This window comes from Pleurodeles waltl, chromosome 12, assembly GCF_031143425.1.
Source record: "Pleurodeles waltl isolate 20211129_DDA chromosome 12, aPleWal1.hap1.20221129, whole genome shotgun sequence".
Classification (NCBI taxonomy): domain Eukaryota; kingdom Metazoa; phylum Chordata; class Amphibia; order Caudata; family Salamandridae; genus Pleurodeles; species Pleurodeles waltl.
The window spans coordinates 534551645-534575145 of record NC_090451.1 but is presented as its reverse complement, the minus strand read 5'-3'; the positions used below and the strand labels follow the sequence as shown (position 1 = coordinate 534575145).

The 23501-nt window shown below is 45.5% G+C and overlaps 1 protein-coding gene across 3 annotated transcripts in view; it reads left to right on the top strand.

Annotated features, from left to right (window-relative positions):
* Positions 1-23262, top strand: part of LOC138268133 (C-type lectin domain family 18 member A-like) — a 192547-nt gene extending 169285 nt beyond the window's left edge. For 2 of the 3 annotated variants that reach the window (XM_069217542.1, XM_069217544.1), the window contains one exon: positions 19432-23262. In XM_069217542.1, the coding sequence (XP_069073643.1) occupies positions 19432-19469 (38 nt within the window). In that variant the 3' untranslated portion in view covers positions 19470-23262. The remainder of the gene's footprint in view (positions 1-19431) is intronic. The other variant, XM_069217543.1, reaches the window with a different exon arrangement.
* Positions 23263-23501: the final 239 nt, after the last annotated feature.

The window sequence follows — 23501 nt, the reverse complement described above, 5'->3', positions numbered from 1 at the left end:
GTCTGGACTCTCTCTCGTCTGTATCCCAGTTCATTGCTTCCAAGTGCCACAAGCACACTTAGCTACCTCACCATAGCTACCTACACCTAATTCAGGAACTTCCCAAGAACTACACTGCACCTTGGATTCTCTGCATTTGTTTCACTTGCTGCTACTCTGTGAGCTGGGATGGTTCCTAACAGTCCTTTTTCAAACATTAGGTTCCTGATAATGGACAGCAAATGAGGGTTCCTGACTCTTTCCATATACACTGCTCACATTTTGAGGACTAAAACCTCATTTTTGTTATAAACCTAATAATTTTACCTGCCTCTCATGCTTTAATCTCTCCAGCTAACTTATGTAAACATCATATTTCCTATTAGTCCCATTGACGATGGTGTCAATGGGTACACTTCTAAGCTTCAGAAGAAACTGCAACTGAATAGAGATATGAGGGGCATCGTAAACCCACTCACTATTCAAGGCACAACATCATGCTCAGTCAACTGGCCTTTCCCATACTGCTTACAGGCCACATTAAGCTGTTAGACTGCGGATGATATATAAAGCCTTGGAAAAATATTGACTCACTCTATTATCCCCAAACACACTTTCTCTTGCTACATCTTTATCACTGAAAATTTGTTTTAATAATGCCTTTCTACCAAGCACACCAACTAAGAAGACCTGTTTCTGCCGTTGATGTTATCTCGTAACCAAACTATAACTCTGTCCACTTAACACTGTATAGTACCCAGAGATACTTAGGGGCATATTTACAAGCGTCACCCCTGCCCCACCTAATGACACCATGGTTGCGTCGTACTTACAATACAGTGCACCATGGCAGTTTGCCGGATTTGCTTATTACAGCCATAATACTTATTTCCTAGCACCATATGATCTACAGAATTGCATAAAACAGCAAAAAGAGCTGCTCCCCCTCCAAGACATGACCTCTCAGAGCATGTTTCAGTTGCATATATCAGAACTGTTCAGAGCTAGTCAGTTCATACTCCCCCACCAGATCTGTAAAAGACACCATCGTCCCCCGTCTCCATACGTCCCCCAGATACTCGATTCCAATTAGGCTCCATTGCTTAAATGCCTGTAACTTCCCCACCTCATGCAGTTCTGTGCTATTCCAAAGAGGAGTGCTGTTGGTCAGCTTTTTTTTCCAGCCAAAAAGCTTGCTAGCCTCCCTCCAAACTCGGACCACTGTCTGAGTGTGTGCCCCTTCACCCCGTCCCATAAAGGAGAAACAAATATCCCCCATGGTTTCTCTGTCCACCCGACATGCCGGGTCCTCTCGCTCTGCGAAGACCCATTCGTTTCTTATAATTAAGTGAGCTGCCCAATAATAGAGGCGCATGTCTGGTACCGCCAATCCCCCTTCATACACTCCGCGCTGGAGCTTAGGCAAAGATATACGAGTGCACCCTCCATCCCACAGGAGCCGACGGAGCTCCCCATTTACCTGTTTGAACAACTCTGGCGGCACCCGGTAATGTGTATTTTGTAGGATATATAGTAGGCGTGGGAGGGCCATCATCATAAAGAGGACCGACCGGCCCATCAGAGAGATTGGGAGCCCCCCCCCCAATGCTCCACATCTGTCCATAGGCGTTCCAACTGGCAGTGCAAGTTCTCCCGCAAGAAAGCATCGACTACTCTAGTAATGTAGATGCCTAAATACTTGAAGCCCTCTCGTTCGACCAGAGCTTTACTACTCGCTGGGAGTCAAGGGGCAGTCTCCGCTAATGGAAAGAACAGAGATTTTCCCAATTGATTTCATATCCTGAATATGAACCAAAAATCTGGAAGATATGTAGTAATCTATCTATCATGGTGCGTGGTCTGGTAGCGTACAGTATAATGTCGTCTGCATAAAGCAATATGCGTTCCTCCCGTACTCTCTATGCCTATCACTAGAGGATCGTGCCTAACCCAAGTCGCCAGCGGCTCCAGCACTAAAGGGAAAAGCATTGGGGAGAGGGGCACGGGGCACCCATGTCTCATACCCCTCCGCAATGTAAAGGGGCGAGAGAGTGTTCCATTGACCTGCATCCTCACCATTGGGGCCCGATACAGGAGCCTAAACCATGCACAGAAGGAGGGTCCAAACCCCATCCTGGCCAGGACAGCAAAGAGGTATGGCCATTCAATACTGTTGAATGCCCTGCGCGCATTTAGAGTCATCAGGACTGTGTCTTCATGGTCTGATGTTTCCGTAAAGTGCAGGACGCCATATAGCCTCCTCAGTTAAGCCTTGTGCCTCTGTGTGGCATGAAACCCGTTTGGTCCGGATGCACCAGGGATACAATGACCTTTCTTAGTCTGTTGGCTAGGACCTTTGGAAGCACCTTGGCCTCTACATTTAATAGAGAGATGGATCAGTAGGAGCTGCAGGACTCCGGATTCTTACTCAGTTTCAGTATCACCACTATTGTGGCCTTGCACTGATCTTCCAGGAGAGTCCCTTCCCTCCTACTCTCCCTAAAACTTCCCTCATATGTTCCGTGACTTCCTTTGTCAAACATTTATAGAGTTCTACCGGTAAAACGTTTGGGCCTGTTGCCTTCCCACTCTGAAGGGCCTTGAATCTGTCTCCTACCTCCTCTATTGTCAGACCCTGCACTAGTTCCTCTCCGTCTTCACTGGAGAGTGCCCTGAGGGGGACGTCTTTTAACAAGTCTGTGCATTCCTCCTCTGTGTATGAGGCCTGGGACATATATAGGCACTCGTAGTATGCAGTGAAAACCTCAGTCATGGCCTCCCCAGTTATATGCCTCCTCCCCTCTTGATCTCTCAACGTCATCACCCAGCTTTTCTCTCAGTCTCTCTGCTCAATTATTTGCCTTGTCCCCAGTGTCATAAAGGCGGTGCTGCACTGCCAGTGCGTGCGCCCTAGCTTTATTTTCAGTCAAATCTTGCAGCTCTTGTTGCCTCACTTGGAGCTGGTGACTGCTCCAAACTGTGTCCCCCCCCCCAAACTTCTGCCTCCCACTTGGCAATTTCTTTTTCCAGTGTGGCACATTGAAGGTTTCTCTCCTTTTGTATGCCCCCAATCATTGCCTATGCATGGCCTCAGAGGACTGCCTTGAATGCTTCCCATAGGATGCTCTGTGAGTCTACCGTCCCTACATTTTCTTGGAAGTATTGCGCAGCCCTTTCCCTCATCCTGTCCTGGAAGGACCTATCCTTAAAGTGCCAGGTATCTATCCTGTGTGGTAGAGTTGACCCCGCCCCCATGCCAGTCGGTCTAACCACCACCGGGAAGTGGTCCGATATGCCCTGTGGGAGATGGTCTGCCCCATGGAACTGCGTCACCTGTGCAGTTCGGGTGAAGCTGTAGTCTAGCTGGGAATAGCTGTTATGCGCGTGTGAGAAATACGTGTATTGTTTGTCCATTGGATGATGCTCCCGCCATATGTCAACCATTCCCATTGCGTCTGCAAACGATCTTAGTGGGCCTTTGCCAGACCCTCCACTGCCGCCAGGCAGCCTGTCCCATTGTATCATTCATGTCCCCACCCATCACCAGTTTTCCCATAGGGAATGCCAGCAACACCTCAGCCAGCTCCCTAAAGGTTTCCACATGCAGTTTTGGGGGGACATATACAGAGCACAGATTGATCTTTCGCACTCCAAATGTGCCTGTCTGTGCTACAAACCTCCCTAGTGGATCCGTCCAGGTCTCTCCTGGGATGTAGTGGGCCGTCGACTTTACCATGATCCCCACCCCTCTTGAACTGCCAGTGAAGCCAGATTGTGCCCACAAGGAGTAACCCAACCTGTCAAGTGCCCTGTACCTGTTACCGTTTAGGTGGATCTCCTGAAGAAGGATAAAGTCAGGCGAGTGCCTGTGAATGTATTGAAGGACTATTGTGTGCTTAATCTTATTCCCCAAGCCAATTACATTCCAGGTCATTATCTTTAGCTCTGCGCTGTGTCTAGACATAGTCGCTTAGTTACCATCTATGTAGTGTGGGGTCGCCACCCTGTCATGCCCATCTGCACCCATCTCCTGTGCTGATCCAAGACTTCCAGTACCCTCAAGTACATGCATCGTGAGCTTATAAACAACTTCTCCACTCCATAAACAACCTTCCCTCCCCTGCCACCCTCCTCCCTGCTACCCTGCACAGTAGGCAAAATATAGCCCACCCCCCAACTCGCAGAGTACCTGTCACCCTTTCTGTAACATCTAACTAGATTAGGATTCACTGGCTTCGCCAATCAAGATGACACACTTCCAAATACATCTTACGCCCATACTTTTAATGCATAATAGTGCACATCCGTTATAATCAGTTATCAATCTAAATTGAAGTAGTGCTGAGGAGTCTTCACTTTATCACCAGCCCTCAGCAACGGTGCCCCCTTACAAACCTCATGTGTTCATCTCGTTTGCAGTGTTAGGCCCTTAGATTTTTGGTCAAGACTTGTATCTACCCTGCAGTCTCATCAGTCAACTAGGCTGCCCCTAGCTGAGTGTCTCCTGGCTAGGTTGTGCTCCTTCTCAGGCCAGCCCCCCCCTCCAGCTGCTGCTCCGGTGTTCTGGTGTCCTTTGCCCCTCCCCCTTGGCTTTTTTGGGGTCCCTTTGAAGCTCTTCTCCTGGGATCGCGCCAACCCTCCATCCACTCCCAGGTCTCAGCCGTTGTATTGAAGAACCAGGACCTATCTTCCGACACTACCCACAATCGGGCAGGGAAGATCATCATATATTTTATGTCCTCTGAGCATAAGATCTTTTTGACTTCATCAAAGCTTTGACATTTCCATTGCACCTGGAGCGTAAAATGTGGGAAAAAGCGGATTGTTGCATTCTCATATTTAATGTCAGCATATGAACGGGCCGTTTGAAGGATAGCATCTCTGTCTCTATAGTAGAACACTCTTGCAATGATAGTTCTCGGCGGGCCACTGTTTTGGCCCCAGCGCCCTATGCACCTGCTCGATGGAGAAGAACTTTGATAAACGCTTTGGGCGTAGGGCGTTAGTAACGAGTTCTTCCAGAAAAAGATCAATGCTTGGCCCCTCTGCAACCTCAACTACTCAGAGATTATTCCTCCGTGTTCGACCCTCTTGGTCTTCAAGTCGTGCAGCTATTATCTCCTGTTGGCGGGTAAGAGATTGTACATGTTCCTCTAACTTCTTTGATGTTGACTGTAGCAGGTTAATATGGGTTTCCGCCAAGATGACCTTCTCCGACATTTTCTGAAAGTCAGCGCGCAGCAGGGACACATCTACTGTGACAGCGTCCAGCTTAGGTTCCAAGGAGGTTTTCAGATCTTGAATCGCCATCATTATCAACCCCAGTGATGTTTCTGTCCCCCCCAGCATCATCCATTGTCCCCCCATCTGCCCTCCAGGCACCTTGGATGTAGCGTACTTGTCCGTTTTATTTGACTGAAATGCCCCCCCCTCCCTTTGGTTTCATCACTATTCCTGCGTTTACAGCTGTCACTAGTTGACTACTTGTGCAAGCTTGCGGTATCTCTATTCACCCCTCAGGATTTCTCTGTAGTCCATTCTTGCCGATTTAATCTCCCCCAGTTGACGCTCCTCCCAGTCTCCTCATCAAGAGGATCCCACCTTGCTGCAGTGATTACAGGGGAGGGGGGCCTTCATTCGGCATCTTCCAGCACCCCTATAGGCACACTCACAAGTTCTGGCCCTCCGTTTGTCACTATTGTCACTCCGGAGCTTCGCTCCTTGACATTTGAAGGGGGGGGTCTCTGTTTACTCTCAACTGTAGTCCCAGGCCCGGATCACACTCATGGGACCATCTCTCGCTCTCTGCTTCTCATCCGGGCCATCCTATTTCCTCGCTGCAGCTACTCCCCCACCATCTCATCGATCACACAGGCCTCTCGGCCGCCACCTCACCTCCACTCAGGCCTCAATCTCTCACACCGCTCTCTGGCTGTCCCTGCCACCACAATATGGCCCCTCACCAGGTGAGGCCAATCTCTGCTGCTTCTCCTTGTGAGCATGGGCGGGCCTTGCGCTTGTCTGCTCTTCTGCCTGCAGGCCGCCGGTCTTACATGCTCAAACCAAGCACCTCCTGCTCTGATTGTAGTCCCAGGCCTGGAGCACACTCATGGGACCAGCCCTCACTCACTGCCTCTGCCGGGCCTCCCTGTCTCCTCGCTGCAGCCACTCCCCCACCACCTCGTCGATCAAACTGACGTCTCGGCTGCCACTTCACCTCTGCTGAGACCTCGATCGCTTGCAACTCTCTCTGGCCATCTCTGCCACCGCAATAGGGCCCCTCAAGTGAAGCCCCTCACTGCTGCTTCTTCTCGGAAGCTCAGGCGAGTCTTGCGCTCTCCTGCTGTTCTGCTGGCCGGCCAACGGTCTTACACGCTCAAACCCAGGACCTCCTGCTCCGATTGTAGTCCCAGGCCGGGAGCACACTCATGGGATCAGCCCTCACTCACTGCCTCTCTGCTGGGCCTTCCCGTTTCCTCGCTGCAGCCGCTCCCCCACCACCTCGTCGATCAAACTTACCTCTCGGCTGCCACCTCACCTCCGCTGAGACCTCAATCGCTTGCAACTCTCTCTGGCCGTCTCTGCCGCCGCAATAGGGCCCCTCAGGTGAGGCCACTCACCGCCGCTTCTTCTCAGGAGCTCGGGCGGGCCTCGCGCTCTCCTGCTCTTCTGCTGGTCGGCCGCTGGTCCAACACTCTCAATTCCTGTGCCTCCTGCTCCCTCTTCAGGCTGCACAAGCAGCGCACCACCCTTTCCGGCCTGGTCCTCTTTCGATTCGGTCCCGGCTCCTGTCTCTGGTGCGCGACCCACGCTTCGTTTAGCCGGCTGCTCAGGGTCCACACCATTCCGTCTTGACTCCATCTTCTTCCTCTTCTTCACTTCTTCACTCTGCGCTCCCCTTTTCGCTCTGCACGATCCCCTCACCCTGCAGGGGGAGACCGTGTCAGGATGCACCCAGATTAATGTCGGATATTGGGGTAATCGCTATCAAAATACGGAAGCCTCTTTAATGTGCTGCCATCTTAGCAAGCAAAATGCCACGCCCCGCATCTATCAAGCATCAGCATTTTTGACACTGTTGTGGCCCTTTGCTGCACTAGCCTCAAAGGTTTTGACGCTAGTGCAGCAAAGCACAGGGAGGCCCATTGATTGAAATGGGTGTGTCATTGTAACGCCTGGTTTGAGTAAGCACTAAAAATGATGTAAAAAATGGTGCAGTGAAATGTTATAAATTTCACTGTGCCATTTTTACGGGCCTCCCTGCGTCAGAACGCCCCCCCTTTCATACATTATGCCTTGCGCAGGCATAATGTGGCGCAAGGGTTTATAAAGTGGTTCAATGCAGGTATTGCACTACTTTGAATATACGGCTCAGGAGTAAGGCCTCCTTAACACCGCCTTAGTGTAAAAAAAATTACGCTAGGGCAGTGCAAGGTGGCACTAGCACCTTGTAAATTTCCACCTAAATGCCGCTGCTCAGCTTGGTAAAAAGTTCCATATTGCATAAAGCAAGTTTTTCAAGACTTTTCTCGTAACTTCAAGTTGACTGCAACCGTTCACATGCATGGGGATTGGTAACCACTTATTCTAGCTCCCAAACTCAGTGGTGGAATGGATTATTATTCTGCTTCATACCCGTGGTTTAGCCAACAAATGATCTTAAAAGTGACTAACCTTTCAAAGTATCTCCAACACATCTTCAACCTCTGTTGACCGTTTCTTCAAAACTTCTCAAATCTGCACATATACCATGCTTCCTCAACCACTCCTTCTTTGCCAACCAACTTCAGTACACAGTGTACAGTGGATCATTAGATTGAAGGTACTCGACCTTACCTTGTTACAACAGTGCAACTTATGGTGTTGCTCTATTTTTTAATATAGAATTTTATTGAAACTATTTTTAGACTTTATTCCCACAACTTATGCCCGTGTCCAGTGGCATTTCGAGGCTTTTCGTCCTCATTAAGACCGTCATTTATTTTTACTCTTCTTCCTGCCCCAACTAGCGCTGCAATTTTGGGCGGTGGTCTAGTTTTTTCAGGATGCAACTCTGGCCCACTATAAAGGGCTTGTTGAAGCGGGTTCGCAGCGGATCATTAGATTGAAGGTACTCGACCTTACCTTGTTACAACAGTGCAATATATGGTGTTGCCCTATTTTTTAATATAGAATTTTATTGAAACTGTTCTTAGCCTTTATTCCCACAACTTATGCCCGTGCTCTGTGGCTTTTCGAGGCTTCTCTTCCTCATTAAGACAGCCATGTTTTACTCTTCTTCCTGCCCCAACTAGCGCCACCATTTTGGGAGGCGGTCTAGTCTTTTAAGGCTGCAGCTCTGGTCCACTATAAAGGGCTTGATGAAGCGGGTGCTGCTAAGGCAAGCCCGTCTGTTCCCGTCCGCGCCCTGCCAAGACCAGGGACCAGGAATGCTAAACAGGGTACTCCTGAAAGGCTAGTTTGTTCAGCCCTTCAATTGTTAGCCTTCAGGAATTATACTCCATATCCCTGCAAACATTCTTTAAACTTGGACACTCCCATTATATCTTGCAATGTGTGTCACTGGACTCCTCAGCTTCATTCTCCATTTCAGCAAAGGAATAATTTGGGTGCAAGTGGTAAAATCCTGCTAGTCAACTGTTGTTCCTTGTCTGCACACAAATTCCACATTTACTCTCTATTAACTGACCTTGCCCCTGAGTCTTTATTTTTAAAAGAAACCTGGCAATCCGAGGATTCTTCCCCTGATATAGCCACGGCCCTACCCCAGGATTCTTTTATACACCGATTAGACAGACTCCACTCCAAGGGAGGAGGAGTTGCAATCATTTATAAAAAAATCCATCAACTGTTCTACTCAAACCCTGTCTATTCCTGACAGTGAAAGTCTATGTTCCTCTTTAGCAATCAATGCTACTTTTACCCTCTCTGGAATACTGATTTATTGTCCCCCTGGTCCTGAGAGGAAATTCCTTCAGGTCCTACCAGAAGTGATAGCAGATTTTGTTCCTGTACGAACTCTAACTTCACCATTTTGGGTGATTTTAATATTCATGCAGATGATGAATACAATAATTCGGCAAAAACTCTGCTTCTGGATCTGGCGGCCTTAGATTGGGTACAGCTGATCCTTGGCCCCATGCATATTAAAGGACACACCATTGATTTGGTGTTTAGTCACTTCTTAAATTTATCAGCCCTGCCCCCGCTTCTTCTGGTATGGTCCGATCATTTCTTAATTTCGCTTTTACTTCCCCCTTCTTCTGTGCCCACACAGCCTCTATCTAGCACCACAACTCAGTGCTATTGGTCCAAGTTAAGTTGTAAAGACTGGATAGATACGCTAGAACTTCATAGTCCATCCTTCTCCATTAATGAGTCCTGGTCAGCAGAGATATTCAAAAAATGGATCTCTAACTCCCTTGATATCATACTACCGGCTAACACTGTCCATAATATTGTTCACACCAAGAAGCCATCTTGGTTCTCCCCTAAGCTACAGCAGTGAAAAAAGAAATGTAAGCAGCTAGAAATGAAATGGAGGAAAACCTATGACGACGATTCCAAGTGCGAATATAGGATAGCGATTCGATCCTATCAGGGGGAAATTAAAGCCGCACAGGGAACGTACTAGACCTCTAGAATAGAACAATCTGCTAATTCCCCTTAAGAGATCTTTTCAATTTTTAAAGAATTGACCCAAGACCCCTCTCCATGCATTTCAACTCAAGCCTCTTTGGAGCTTAGTAATAATCTAGCAGGTTTTTTTCAAGGGAAACTCAATATCAAACTAACCTTTTCCCACAACTCTTCCCAAGAGGCCAAAATGACAATCCAAGACCCTCCGAGAGTCACCTTCTCAGTCTTTCAGCCCCTGACGGAGGACCTAGTAGTCAATCTTCTAGGTACTATAAAATCAGGCTCTCCTCTTGATCCTGCCCCACTGTCTATATTAGTCCAAGGCTCGGACGTCACAGTGCCTGTCCTAACCAAGGTCTTAATAACTCTCTTGTTTCTGGTCAGCCTCCACAAAGTTGGAAACATGCCATCATTAAACCTCTACTAAAAAAGCCTACGCTCTATCCGATTTTACTGAGCAATTATAGACCAATTACTCTTCTTCCAATAGAATCTAAAACCATCGAAAAACATGTCAACAAACAAGTCTCAGGCTTTCTCGAGTTTTACAATCTTCTACACCATACCCAGATAGACTGTATACCTCTACATAGCACAGAATCTGCCCTTTTGGCTGTTACAGAAGACATTCGTCAAAGCCTGGACACAGGCAGCTATGCAGCAATTATTCTTTTAGATCTGAGTGCCGCATTAAATACTGTGGATCACAATATACTATTACACGGAATATCTCAGATGGAATTTGTAGGGATCTCTTTTGAGTGGCTTTCCGCCTTCTTGAAAGATAGGACCTTTCAAGTCCTAGACCGATCCATTTTTTCCAACTCTTTGCCCCTCAGTTGTGGGGTGCCGCCGGGCTCCTCTTTGAGCCCTACTCTTTTTTAACATCTATGGGGGTCATTCTGACCCCGGCGGGCGGCGGGAGCCGCGCGCCTGGAGGGAACCGCCAGAATACCGCTGCGCGGTCAAAAGACCGCCGCGGGTATTCTGGGTTTCCCACTGGGCTGGCGGGCGACCGCCAAAAGGCCGCCCGCCAGCCCAGTGGGAAACACCCCTCCATGAGGATGCCGGCTCCGAATGGAGCCGGCGGAGTGGAGGATGTGCGACGGGTGCAGTGGCACCCGTCGCGTATTTCAGTGTCTGCAAAGCAGACACTGAAATACAAAGTGGGGCCCTCTTACGGGGGCCCCACGACACCCCTCACCGCCATCCTGTTCCTGGCGGGCGGAACCGCCAGGAACAGGATGGCGGTGAGGGGGTCGGAATCCCCATGGCGGCGCAGCTGCGCCGCCATGGCGGATTCCCATGGGCAGCGGAAAGTCGGCGGTACACCGCCGGCTTTCCGCTTCTGGCCGCGGCTGTACCGCCGCGGTCAGAATGCCCGGCGGAGCACCGCCAGCCTGTTGGCGGTGCTACCGCCGACCCCGGCCCCAGCGGTTTTTACCGCCGGGGTCAGAATGACCCCCAATATGTCTCTCCTGGCAAGAATTATTGAACTGTATGGACTATCCTTGGTATCCTTTGCAGATGATACTCAGTTGGTCTTTTCCTTCTCTGCTAAGGCTAGCCTAGAACAGGCCACTTTATCCTCCTGTCTTTCAGATGTTGCCAAATGGATGGCAGATATCAAACTCAAGCTCAACAATGAGAAAACAGAAGTTATGATGGTTGGGAACTCTTCCTTACTTAAGTCGCCTTTTCTAGTTGTGGATTGGTTTAAAGAACTTCCCCCACCAAAAGAAACTATAAAGAGCCAGGGTTCTGCTTAGACCCTCACCTTGCAATGGAATGTCATTCCAAGAAACTGGCAGCTACCTGCTTTGCTTTCCTAAGAACTATCAGGAAAATCTTTAAGCTTCTTCCATTCTCAGCCAAAAGACTCCTCACAAAGGCTCTGATACTATCACGTCTTGACTATGGGAATGTTTTATTCCTGAGCTCCCTCTCTTATGTCCTAAAGAGACTACAAGTGGTGCAGAATGCTGAGGCTCGCCTACTTCCGGACACCCCAGACATTTGTCTGCCATCCCAGCCTTGGCTTCTTTCCACTGGTTTCCTGTTGAACAGCGCATCATCTTTAAAGCTATGTGTTTTGTACACCGAGCCCTTTGAAATAAGGGCCTGGTTTTTCTCAGGTGAATGATTACACTCTATACCCCTCGGAGAACACTCAGATCTTCATCAGCTCTTCTAATCAACTCCTTTTGTGCTAAGAAACCTAGATAGGGGTAGATCCTTCGCCTGCAGAGCAGCTAAAATCTGGAACTCCCTCTCCGTAGAGCTTCGCCCTGATATGTCTGAACTTTCCTTTTGTAGAAAACTGAAAACTGTACTGTTCCCCGTATAGTCTTGTTTCTATTGCCTAGTGATCCTCCATCAGCACTGGGAGGCCTCCGGGTAGTCATGCGCTCTTTAAATCCCATAAACTAAACTAAACCTTTTCCAGTCCCATTAATTGTCTTCAAGACAAACAGGGAGTTGCTGTCCATACTATAATTATAGAATTTCCTACAAAAACAATTCTATCTGCAAACTCTACAAGCACATATCCTTTCTCTATAATTAACGTAATATGTCTTTTCAGCTTCCCATGAACTATGTGAACCAAATGATGTGGTAACAAACTTCTTCCCCTTATACATAAATGGGACTGAACCTAGAACCTTGGCCCTAACAGCCATCATCAGCAAAGTCTTGGTAACATACAAATTCTCCAAAGCAAGATGCTGTGCAGAGTACGTCTAGTCAGGTTCTCTGGTCACCAAAAGGTAAATATGGTGCAAAGTAAACAATGCTTTGGGATATTATATGGAAGGAAGCAAAACTTATTCCATAGTTTCCTCTGGGGCTAAATAATATAATATTACAGAGAGTGAATGGTAAACACTCATGATGTGACCTAGTGATTGTGACATAAGAGATAAAATGCCCCTTGCCGTACATTATAAGGATATTGCAAGTCACATAGAAGTTCCATAACCATTTAGAGGAACAAGGCCATACATTTCATTTTCGTTGCTTTAAACAGCTGCTCCGTGACCTGACCTGTCTTTCATCTCGGCTGCTGACTCTGACAGCAAACATTGTGACATCAAAACTGGAGTGTAATCACTTATTACAGTTGAGTTCTGACGTCGTTTCTTTATAATCAGTGACTGGATGCTTCACAAGTGGCCAGATATAAAGAAATTAGAGACAGGTGTTTTTATAAAAGGATTGCAGAATTCCATGTATTATATTGTCACTATGGCCTCTGATGAGCGTGGTAGATCATGAATGTCAGTTGGCAGACACTGTATGCCATTTATGGTTATCCAGCGATGTGAGCTTTAATGGATGAGCATGGACGGCTATATAATAAGTGATTAGATAATAGTGTTTTGAATGATAACAGCATGCACATCTGAAAATAGATATCTGAGGTACTGACATTATACTTATTACTTTGGAGGAAGCACTATATGTAGGTGCACTGGAATTATATAGACTTATGCAGCACATTTTGTGACTGCATTATTTTTCTATTTTGTAATTTTAACAAACGCTAACACTGGCTGGGCAATGGTTTCATGCCATTAGTACGAGTTTAACACCTGAATATATAAATCAGCAAGTGGAAAGGTAACCAGTTTAACTTTGATAGGGTCTGCCACTGTGCTACACCAACTGTCGTGCTTCTCAAGTAAACTTTGAGCAATTTGAGCCAGAAGCACATTTTTTTTTTTAAACCTGAAAATAATGCAATAGATGATGAATTGAATGGCGTGGGTAATAAATCAGAAATTATGTAGAAAATGCGGTAACTACAGAATCACAGGATTCCAGTGACCTTGGCTACATATAGGAAATTGAAAACAGACAATTGACTTGTGTTTACAAGGAACATGCAAGGCCATTTATATTGCTCTATGGGTCACATAAATACAGTATTTTGGAGGAAAAGCCTGTCGAGTTTTGGGGAAAGAATTAGGCTTAACTTTACTGATTGAAGCCTGCACTGCCAGATTCTCTGACATAGGATGTGGGTGAGCAAATCAGGTGCCGCTCTGTGATGCTGGACCACCTGCCTATTCACTGGCAGGCAGGAACAGAACTTTGAACAAGTGCCCATTAGTGTATCAGTGAGGACCTCCTTGAAAGGTAGCAAGGGCTCACACACTCGCGTCCCAGGCTGTAGAATTTCTGTCAGGACTTTAGTCTTGGTCTCAGCAGAAAGCAACTGCGAATCCTGGGCCTCAGCTGCCTTTAGGATCACAACCAAAAATGATACACTCTCTCATTCACCAAAAAAAGGGACGAGTCCAGCCACATATCGGGGGAAGTATCAAGGCCACTGGGATCTTGTAAATCCATATAAAAACTGTCAACATCATGATAATAGGGACGATCACCATCCCCTACACCACCATCATCCATCATCATGTCGCTCTGGTCTCTTCAGAGTTAGGGCTGAAAAGATAATGGAGCCTCCTTTGGCACAACTGCTGTGGCGGAAGCATCAGTGCAGAATCAGGCTGTATTATGACCATTTGAGCTTTATTGATTTTGTAGTGCAACATTGGTCAAGATCGGGCTGAAGTCAGTTTGGAGCCAGACATTGGGATCAGAATCGGGTCCTATTCCGATGATGTCAGCACCGACATCAATGATTGATAACTTGGTGCATGTCCAGGCATCGAAGTAGGCATCTGTGACAGAGTCTGTTCTGTATTGGACCCAGGCCAGGTTCCAAATGGTCATTCGACCTGGGGCAAGAGTGGGACTTACACAAGGGACAAACCCAGATACCAGAGAAAATTCTTATGCGGGTCTGTGACCAACATCTATTTTCTGCAATCACAGCATGTTGTGAAGCCTGTCATTTTGGAGATGACATTGTTCCCTAGGGCACTGTTTTTTTTAAATTTGAGAATATGTCGTCAGCGGGTATTTGGGTACTGGGTGCAGTCCCACTTTCCTTAAATCTGCCCCAAAGGGTTTTCAACTTGACTGGCCGGGTGCCTGTCAACCTGAGTTTTTGTATCAGTGTTGGTTTCCTGTTCTTGACTGGTACTCCCTGGTATGAGCATTCTGGCCACTTTGGATTCTTCTCGTGATTTGTAAGGTTTGGTAGTAAATCAAGTAGTAGTGTACCATGATATAGGGATTTGAGAAAATTAGCTTAATCTTTGCCTCTTACCTCCAGGGTTATGCAAAGTAGGGTAGTATGTAGCAGAGAGTGCAACAATGAAAGTTGAATGTTGGGGCCACTTTGTTGGCGTGTGGCTCTTTGGTGACATAAGGGCCCATGGTTACACCTGCACTCCTAACTAACTTCATGGAGTGAGCAGGTCACGTGCTATTTGGCCAGAGTAGAGATTGGAGTCAGTGTTGCTTCTTCTAGTTTGTTGCATATGAGGAGTTCGGTTTTGACTTGGTTGAGTTTCTATGGCTTCTAGATATCCGGATATTGACCTCGTGGAGGCAGACAAGCTGGTTGGATGTGGTACAGAAACAAGGAAAGGATTTAATGGTACCAAGCATGTGTTATATAGTGTAGGGGGCAATGTAGACTGGGGAGCAGTAAGGATCCGGTTCCCCTCATTGACTGGATCTTAGTTGGGCTGGACCCAAGAAGAATGTGTGTGTCTCAAAGTGGACTGTGAGTGTGCTAATGAGAAGAGGAAAAGTTTTGCTGGCTGCTGGGTGTCGCCGATGAACTTGTAATTGGCCACATTGGTTGGATCTAGTGATGGATTTTTGAGGATTGATTTGATGTGATTATTTTATTAATCAAAGGAAAGTACATCTTTTAAGAATAAGGAGCTAGACACATTTTATTTTACCTTTACTTTTGCATATAGTATAATTGCTAATTAAATGTGTTACTTCTAGTTATGAGATGTGAGACTATGATTTGTACAGTGAGACAACGTGGTTTAATTTACTACCTAGAAAAGTACTTTCCATGTCTCACCTGCTTGTTTATGGCAAGCCTATAAAAGGGAACATGGCAACTAATCCCCATTTAGGATTGCCATTAAACATGAAGATGTTGGACCTACAATAGCATCGCTGTAATATGTGAGGTAAAGTGCCCATGTTTGTGGGAGGAAACTCAAGGAATATCAGTGTTTCTTTTGGGTAACACGCATTGGACATTCCAAATTTTTACAAGACATCTACTTCATCACAACACACTTAGGCCCGTATTTATACTCCGTTTGCGCCGAATTAGCGTCGTTTTTTTCGACGCAAATTCGGCGCAAAACTAACGCCATATTTATACTTTGGCGTTAGACGCGTCTAGCGCCAAAGTATGGGCAAATAGCGTCATTTTTTTGCGTGAACGCCTTCCTTGCGTTAATGAGATGCAAGGAAGGCGTTCCCGTCTAAAAAAATGACGGCGACGCAAATGCGTCGTATTTATACTCCCGGGCAAAAATCACGCCCGGGAGGTGGCGGGTCAAAAAAACCCGCATTTGCGCCACTATTTAACGCCTGGGTCAGGGTAGGCGTTAAGGGGCCTGTGGGCTCAAAATGAGCCCACAGGTGCCCTCCCCTGCCCCCAGGGACCCCCCCTGCCACCCCTGCCCACCCAGGAGGACACCCAAGGATGGAGGGACCCACCCCAGGGACATTCAGGTAAGTTCAGGTAAGTATAATTTTTTATATTTTTTAATTTTTTTTGGGTGGCATAGGGCGGCCTTATTTGTGCCCCCCTACATGCCACTATGCCCAATGACCATGCCCAGGGGACATAAGTCCCCTGGGCATGGCCATTGGGCAAGGGGGCATGACTCCTGTCTTTACTAAGACAGGAGTCATTTAAATGGCGTCTGGGCGTCGAAAATAATGGCGCAAATTGGGTTGAGGCGATTTTTTTGCCTCAACCTGACTTGCCCCATTTTAAGACGCCCTAACGCCATTTTCCCCCTACGCCGGCGCTGCCTGGTCTACGTAGTTTTTTTCCACGCACACCAGGCAGCGCCGGTCTGCTAGCGCCGGCTAACGCCATTCCATAAATACGGCGCCCGCATGGCGCTTCAGAATGGCGTTAGACGGCGCTAAAATTTTTTACGCTAAACTGCGTTAGCGCAGTTTAGCGTCAAAAAGTATAAATATGGGCCTTAATCTACAATCGTAACGCTGCAAGCGTCAATCTAAACCTCTCCGTTCTGAAATTAACTGGTACCAATACCCGAAGAGTCCTACCACACAGGGCATCTTGTAGGACTTTAATACAGTCCACTCCTTCATGTCACCCTCCCTTCCCTCAGCAGTTTCCAAATAGACACTGAAAGTATTACAGTTCTTAGAGCACAAGAACAACTAGTTAAAGAGTTGGCTTCAATACACGCCATCCAGGCAGATCTCTGCACTCTGTATCCTCTCTAGACCCATAAGAACCACAAAGTGGTTGTCCTAATTGATGTACCCAGCACAGGATTAACAGTTTATGTTAATCACCATAACCCCAACATGGATCCTGCAGAATAACACATAACAGCCCACTAATGTAACCTGAGCGCATTCTCATCGATCCTCCTCCATCATATTGTGTAGCGCTGCGAACCAGGACATAACAGCACTATTATGGTGATTTAAGCACAGTATCAAAATCCCCCTGGACTCAGTCAGGGCCCCGCCAGGGAGCCCCCTGGAGCCCGGGCCCTCTCCCCCAAGCCACCCCACCACCACCACCACGGCGGCTGCGGGGGTCTTTGTTACGTCACTGGTTAGTTCTCACCCGGCCTCTGTTGCTCCTTAGCACGCAGGGGGACAGCCTGATCTAGAGTCTCGTTGATGCCGATAACAACTTCAAATATCCCCGACATAAATATGAAGGTTGCAAACGTCACTTTAACTCACATGGATACTACAGAATCTTTAATGGAAGAACTGGAAACGAATATCAGCTTAGGGTGATAGAACAATAGTAGACGGTTATTTTGGAGCTCAGTAGTCTTGAAATTTGGCCCAGGCAAAAATTGCAGTATTTGGCTGTATTTTCGAAAATGTTGTGTTACGAAAGTTACACGGAATTCCCCAAATTACACGGTTACTCAGTGTTGTAGCTGCTGTTTGCGGCACTCGTGTTTGTGCACTATTTGTGTTGAAAAAAATGTGCCCTTATGTCCAAAGTGGGTGCAAGGACACATTTTGTACTAAAATATTTCACCAAATTCGGGTTTTGCTTTTTATATATTTACATGTAATTATGCGTAACGTTTCTGCAATTTCATGTAACTACACGAAAGCAAAATATGCAAATTTCGCACACCCTATGAAATATATATTCGTAGGCCTGTTTTGTGCTTGGATTGGGATTGTTCCTGGATGGAATCCATGGAATCAGTATTGAAGCCCAGGGGTCAGATTGCTGCTTGGGCCCAATACTCTGTTTCTAACTTTCTTCATTTTCACAGCCACATTGCACGTGAAATAAGCATCGTCTTGCAAACTGCTAGGCAAGTAACATCTTCATATCTAGAATCCTTTATCTGAAAATTAAGTTGCTCCTCGTACATACATGTAATGAAGTAGTTAACGTGGGTAGAAGTCAAGAATTGTGCCAATCACCTCAGCTTGGATTAGACACCTGAAAGCTCACGACTTCCGTTTTGTTTTACATTATTAAACGTATTAAACATGGAAAAACACAAATTGCTGTTCTGCTTGTTAGACAAACTGTGAATATGAATTTAGAGCATTAATCACAGGAAAAAAGAGAAACCCATTGGAGAAACGTTTTCCATCCCAGGAGAGAGCACCCACATAATGAGTATGTCAGCCCTTAATTGGAACTCCAAAATGCACAAAACAGAAGAACACGTGAAAACTGGAGAAGTTTCAAATTAGTTAAACAGGAACAAGTGTTTCATGCCTAACTTCCCAACATGCCTTTATCCCTACAATCCTTCCATCTCCACAACAGTCCGCAGGGAACACACAGAAACAATGAAATTCCCAGACCGCCCACGAAGTGAATAAATACCATAAAACTGTTTTTTTTTTCAAGATTCTGAATTCTTCACAGTTAAGATGGCCGTTTCCTTTCAAGGAGAACTTGATTATTTTCTTTGAAGGTGTTTGTACTACTATGTTGTTTTCTGGGTACCTTCTTATAAGGACAGTTGAATGGAAGACTGGAGTTGAATGGAATACTGAGTAATATGTTAGTTGTTTCTCTTCTCACCAAACGTGCAGTTACTTTCAGATAAAGCAAAGTGTAATTCGAATGAATACAGCTAGTAGTTATTAACTTTTCCTATTTAAAATAGATATACAATTCGCTTTCTCTCATAGCGTCAAATAGAAATAAAATATTTCTACATTCCTTGCTTTTAGAAAATGCCTGTTTACTTTTCACACACTACAAAATTTAATTGGATTGCTCTTAACGAAAATGCAATTGTATTACAACAGCTTGCGGAGAGACTTACACTGTCTTGGAGACTAGCATCTAACATCTAAATCAGTGGTTCCCAACCTTTTGACTTCTGTGGACCCCCACTTTATCATTACCTGAGCCTGGGGACCCCCACTGAATTTGTATTGGATTCTGCCCCCCCCCCCCCACTGAGTCATTATTGAAAGCTGGGGACCTAATCTGTTAATATTATTTTATTTTCCAAGCAGTCGCGGACCCCCTGAGGAGGCTTCACGGACCCCCAGGGGTCCCCGGACCACAGGTTGGGAACCACTGATCTAAATGGTCTTAAAAAGGCATAATCTCTGTAAGGTCACATGTTCTTTCCTTTTAATTTTCACCTGTGACTTATTGTTTAACTTACTGTTTAATTTTCTAACTTTAACCTGTTTTTCTTTCAGCCCCAGAGCACATAGCCAAGTGGCACAAAGGCCAGTGAGTTAAGCAGCAGATCCTGTAGCTTGCTCAAACTGTGGAATGAGGGGACCCACCACTGCAAATGTAACCATCGACACTGATTCCCATGAAGGTGCCTGGTTCCGTACACTGACTGTATCCTAAATATTTGTACATATATTAGGAAGTCCCTGGAAACAGTCTCATCTTGTTAGGCCTCAGACCATCTTCAGTCTGGACGTATGAGACACATCTACAATATCAGGCACTTCAGTTCTGAGCAGTAGCTCTCAAACGCTTTGAAGTTTCTAACCATTTGTGGACAGCAAATCTGTGCATTGGACTTTTCTGTCCATGGACATTGCGCAGACCTTGTTTCCAAAGATACGACTGACAGTCTGAACTTCAACAAGCTTTATTAGGAGGTCATCATACTGCTATGTGGTGGAAAACGATGAATCAGGGCACTTCAGCACTTCTAATTCAAACTCTGCTGCTCACATGAAGAGGTAGATATGTCTTGCAGCTCTGCCTCCCATTTAAGTAAGCGCCACATCTCCTAGAGTTTTAGCTCTACCTCTCTTTCAAGAGCTTCCGAACTCTGTGCCCTTTCTGAAGAGAGTTAACATGCCCACTCTAAATCAAGTCTGAAGAGGAGACACATCACTCCCAGCTCTCCCATGAACTTTTAGCCATACAGTCCAGTACATAACTTCTAGACCCACAGTCTGTGTTTTCTGAAGAAATACAGTATCACTCCAAGCTTTGTGCAAAAGTTCTCGCTCCACCTCTGAGCAGATGGCCTGCATTGCTTCCTAAAACATTCTGTTGCGGAGGTTCTGCATCTCTTCTTGCATCAAGAGGAACTTGCTACTAAAAGACAACAAATTCAACTACATATAAATTCTACCTTCCACGATGGGAGGCTCTTCATCTTTACCCATATTACTCTATTCACGGGTTCAAGTACACTACGCATTCTAAGTCAAGCTCCCTGCACATAAATTGGGTTAGCTTTCTATTCCAAATCTACATTCCATTCCACAGACATTTTACTGTTCACATCTATTTTTGCTCTCTTGTCTGAATGGCATCTTGTAAGAACAATATTTGCTTTAAGGGCTGTACCAGTCCTAATTACATAGTTGAAATGGCAGTATATTTAGGATTAGAAATGATGAATAAGGGGCTGCCGTTTAAAAACATGTTGTTCTGCTTACAAGGTATGATTAGCATTTGTGCGTCAAAACATCGAGGTCTGTAATCTTTACTTGTACTTATATTCACAGCAAAGTATCTAAGTCCAACATATTGTCAAGGTACACTTAGATTGGGGAGTTACAGATTTGCTCTTCCAGCTCCACAAACGCTTACCTTGGCAATAAGTTGGTAGTCGATATAAGTGCAGGTCAACATAAAAACCGTGATATTTTGGTGGAACCCATGAGTTATGTTTCCTTTGCTTTAGATATCATACTATTAGGGTACAGGCTGGATACTGGAACATCTGAGCAGTATGTACTCTTGCTGATGTCTCTCCATTGTCATTGTTTTGCTTCTTTCATTCTTGTGAATTAATGTCAGAATCATATAAAGCAGGAGTTAGTGCAAGTTTTTTCAGACACTTTCACATCCGAAGTTATGTGGTGGTCGAGGGAAACTCATGTTTTCCTGAATAGAACAGATGCCAAGGTAAAGGCTTCAATCTGCTGTATATTTTGCATATTCCCCACCTGGGTGTGGGGAGAAAACATAAACTAACTGATCTCTGCATGTTTTTTTCCTTCAAGAATCCAATATGGTGTGAGGGGGTGGGGGGGGACCCGATAGCTCAAAAGTGCTTCCGTTTTTCCGTGTGAGGCCATGCACTGTACTGTTAAGGACATTTAGTTTACTTAATGCATTTAGGTGTTTGATACAGCAGGCGTTACATTTTCAATAAGTGTGGGATGTTACTAGCAGAGAGTAACAGGATATATCTCAAGCTGAATGCTTTTGAGCAACAAAACTCATATTTGTTTGGCTTGTAGGAGAAGTTTATCTTCACAACCACCTTTGTTGTAGGTACGGGGTGGATGCACAGAAGCCTACTGCACATACTTCATGACCACTGATACCACTGCCCGGTGCTTTCTTAAGCGTGCTATGAACATCAACTCAAGCTCTACACCCTTATCGCTCCCACAGTGTGTTTTGTGTGTCTTCAGTGGATAGCCCTGGGGTTTGTCCGACTGGCTGATCTGCAGGACTTCACAGAGCCAATGGCAGACACAAAGCAGACTGGAGCTATACTTGTGTATGAGGCCAATTTTCGGAGCAGCTCAGACATTGCCCACTCCTCATCCTTGTGCGTCATTTCCTCTGCATCTTGTGGAAGGATTTCCTCGCAGTGCAGGAGCGGCACAAGATCTTTCCTTGAGTGGCGCCAACCACTTGGAAAATTACAAACAAAATGCTACAAACATAAATAAAGTAACTACCTTCGATATTTCTGTCATCCATCTACAGGGCATGCCCTTCTTCAGTGCATTTATTACACTGGGAATTAGGCCCTTGTACTCATTGCTAACCATATAATATCCTATGCAGATGTCACTCCAGGAACTCTGATCTTTATCATTTTCAAACCACGGGTGCTGCTATGATTTAGCGGGGTACCAGCATAAGTCATATAATTAATTCACTATATATATGTTTTTCACTGTAAAAAACACAAGCTTAAAGTGAGGTTATAGTTATTTGATGTAATATATTAGATCAGTAGCAGTGCATGAGGGACCACAAGTTATAGTTAGCTCACTAAAGTATTACTGGTAAATTTCAGTTATTTGTTTTTCGTTTATAAATGTTACTTATTATCTTATTACCATACCTCACTATACAAGCACCTCAGCCTTGGTTTTCTTTCAGTGAAAAAGAAAACATATATTCAGTGAATGAATGATATGATTTATAATAAGGCCTGAGCTGTTACACAAGTGCCTCTGGTTCGGTAAAGATCTTCAGCCTAATGCAGTGGAGGGATTGTGCAGTGGAGGGATTGGATGTAATGTGACTACATTTTTGCAAGCCCGGCAGCATCCTGTGAGAATTCGTATATCTAGATTTCCGAGCTTTGATTCCTATGGCATGACAGATGAATAAGAAGCCATCCTGGCCATTGCGGAGTGATATTCATTAAGTGAAGATTTGGCTTACATTTGCATCATTGATTTCCTTGGTATGAAGGAGACTCCATGTGATTTGGAATCTTAAAAGCCCTGATGAAGGTGGATTCTATTTAATCAAATATATTAGCGGTGTATATCAACCGAAACCCGCGTCGGCGAATTCTTTTCCTACATACCAGACTGGATGCAACCAATTTGGTGAATTTGTTCCTGTAGTACAGACTGGATTTTACAGAAAAGAGGAACAATATTGTGAAATATATGGACATTTTAGCTTATTAGGAGTTTGGTTCCTGACTTTTGAGTTATCAAAAAAAACTGTGGTTATATAGTTTTCAATTGTATGTCTTGATAGTATCCGTAAATATTTAGGTTTTTGTAAGCTCCATTTTCTTGTGAAATTGCTTATTTGTTTCTTGGTCTTTTACGTTTTGTCTTCTGATTTTCTTGATGTGTCTGAGTCTATGTGTGTTATCTATTCTATTTTCTATCTTTTAGCACTGTGTGTTCTCCTTCATGTTCGTTTTATTTGTGTGATTGATTCATTAGGGGTTTGGTTCGTCTAGTTTGCATTTATTGTGAATTTCCTTATTGCATTAAAAGTGTTATATCATTCTGTAGAGCATAAATAAATTAGACTTTTTTTGATAAAATTCATCCTTAGATTATCTGTCTGTGTGTTTGTTAACTTAATAGAGAGGGATGTCTTTATACCTCTGGTAAGTCACTCCTCATCTCTCTCGTTATTCGATTTGGGGCCCCTGCTTTCTACTTGTTTGGGGATTGGCTGTAAGACCTGGCCTCTGGTCTGTCTGTGCACCCAACCCTCACCAGCCCTTTCGCCTGTGCGCAGCTGGAGGATGGCCATTGGGCCTGGCCTCCAGTCATGTCCTGCACCTGATCCC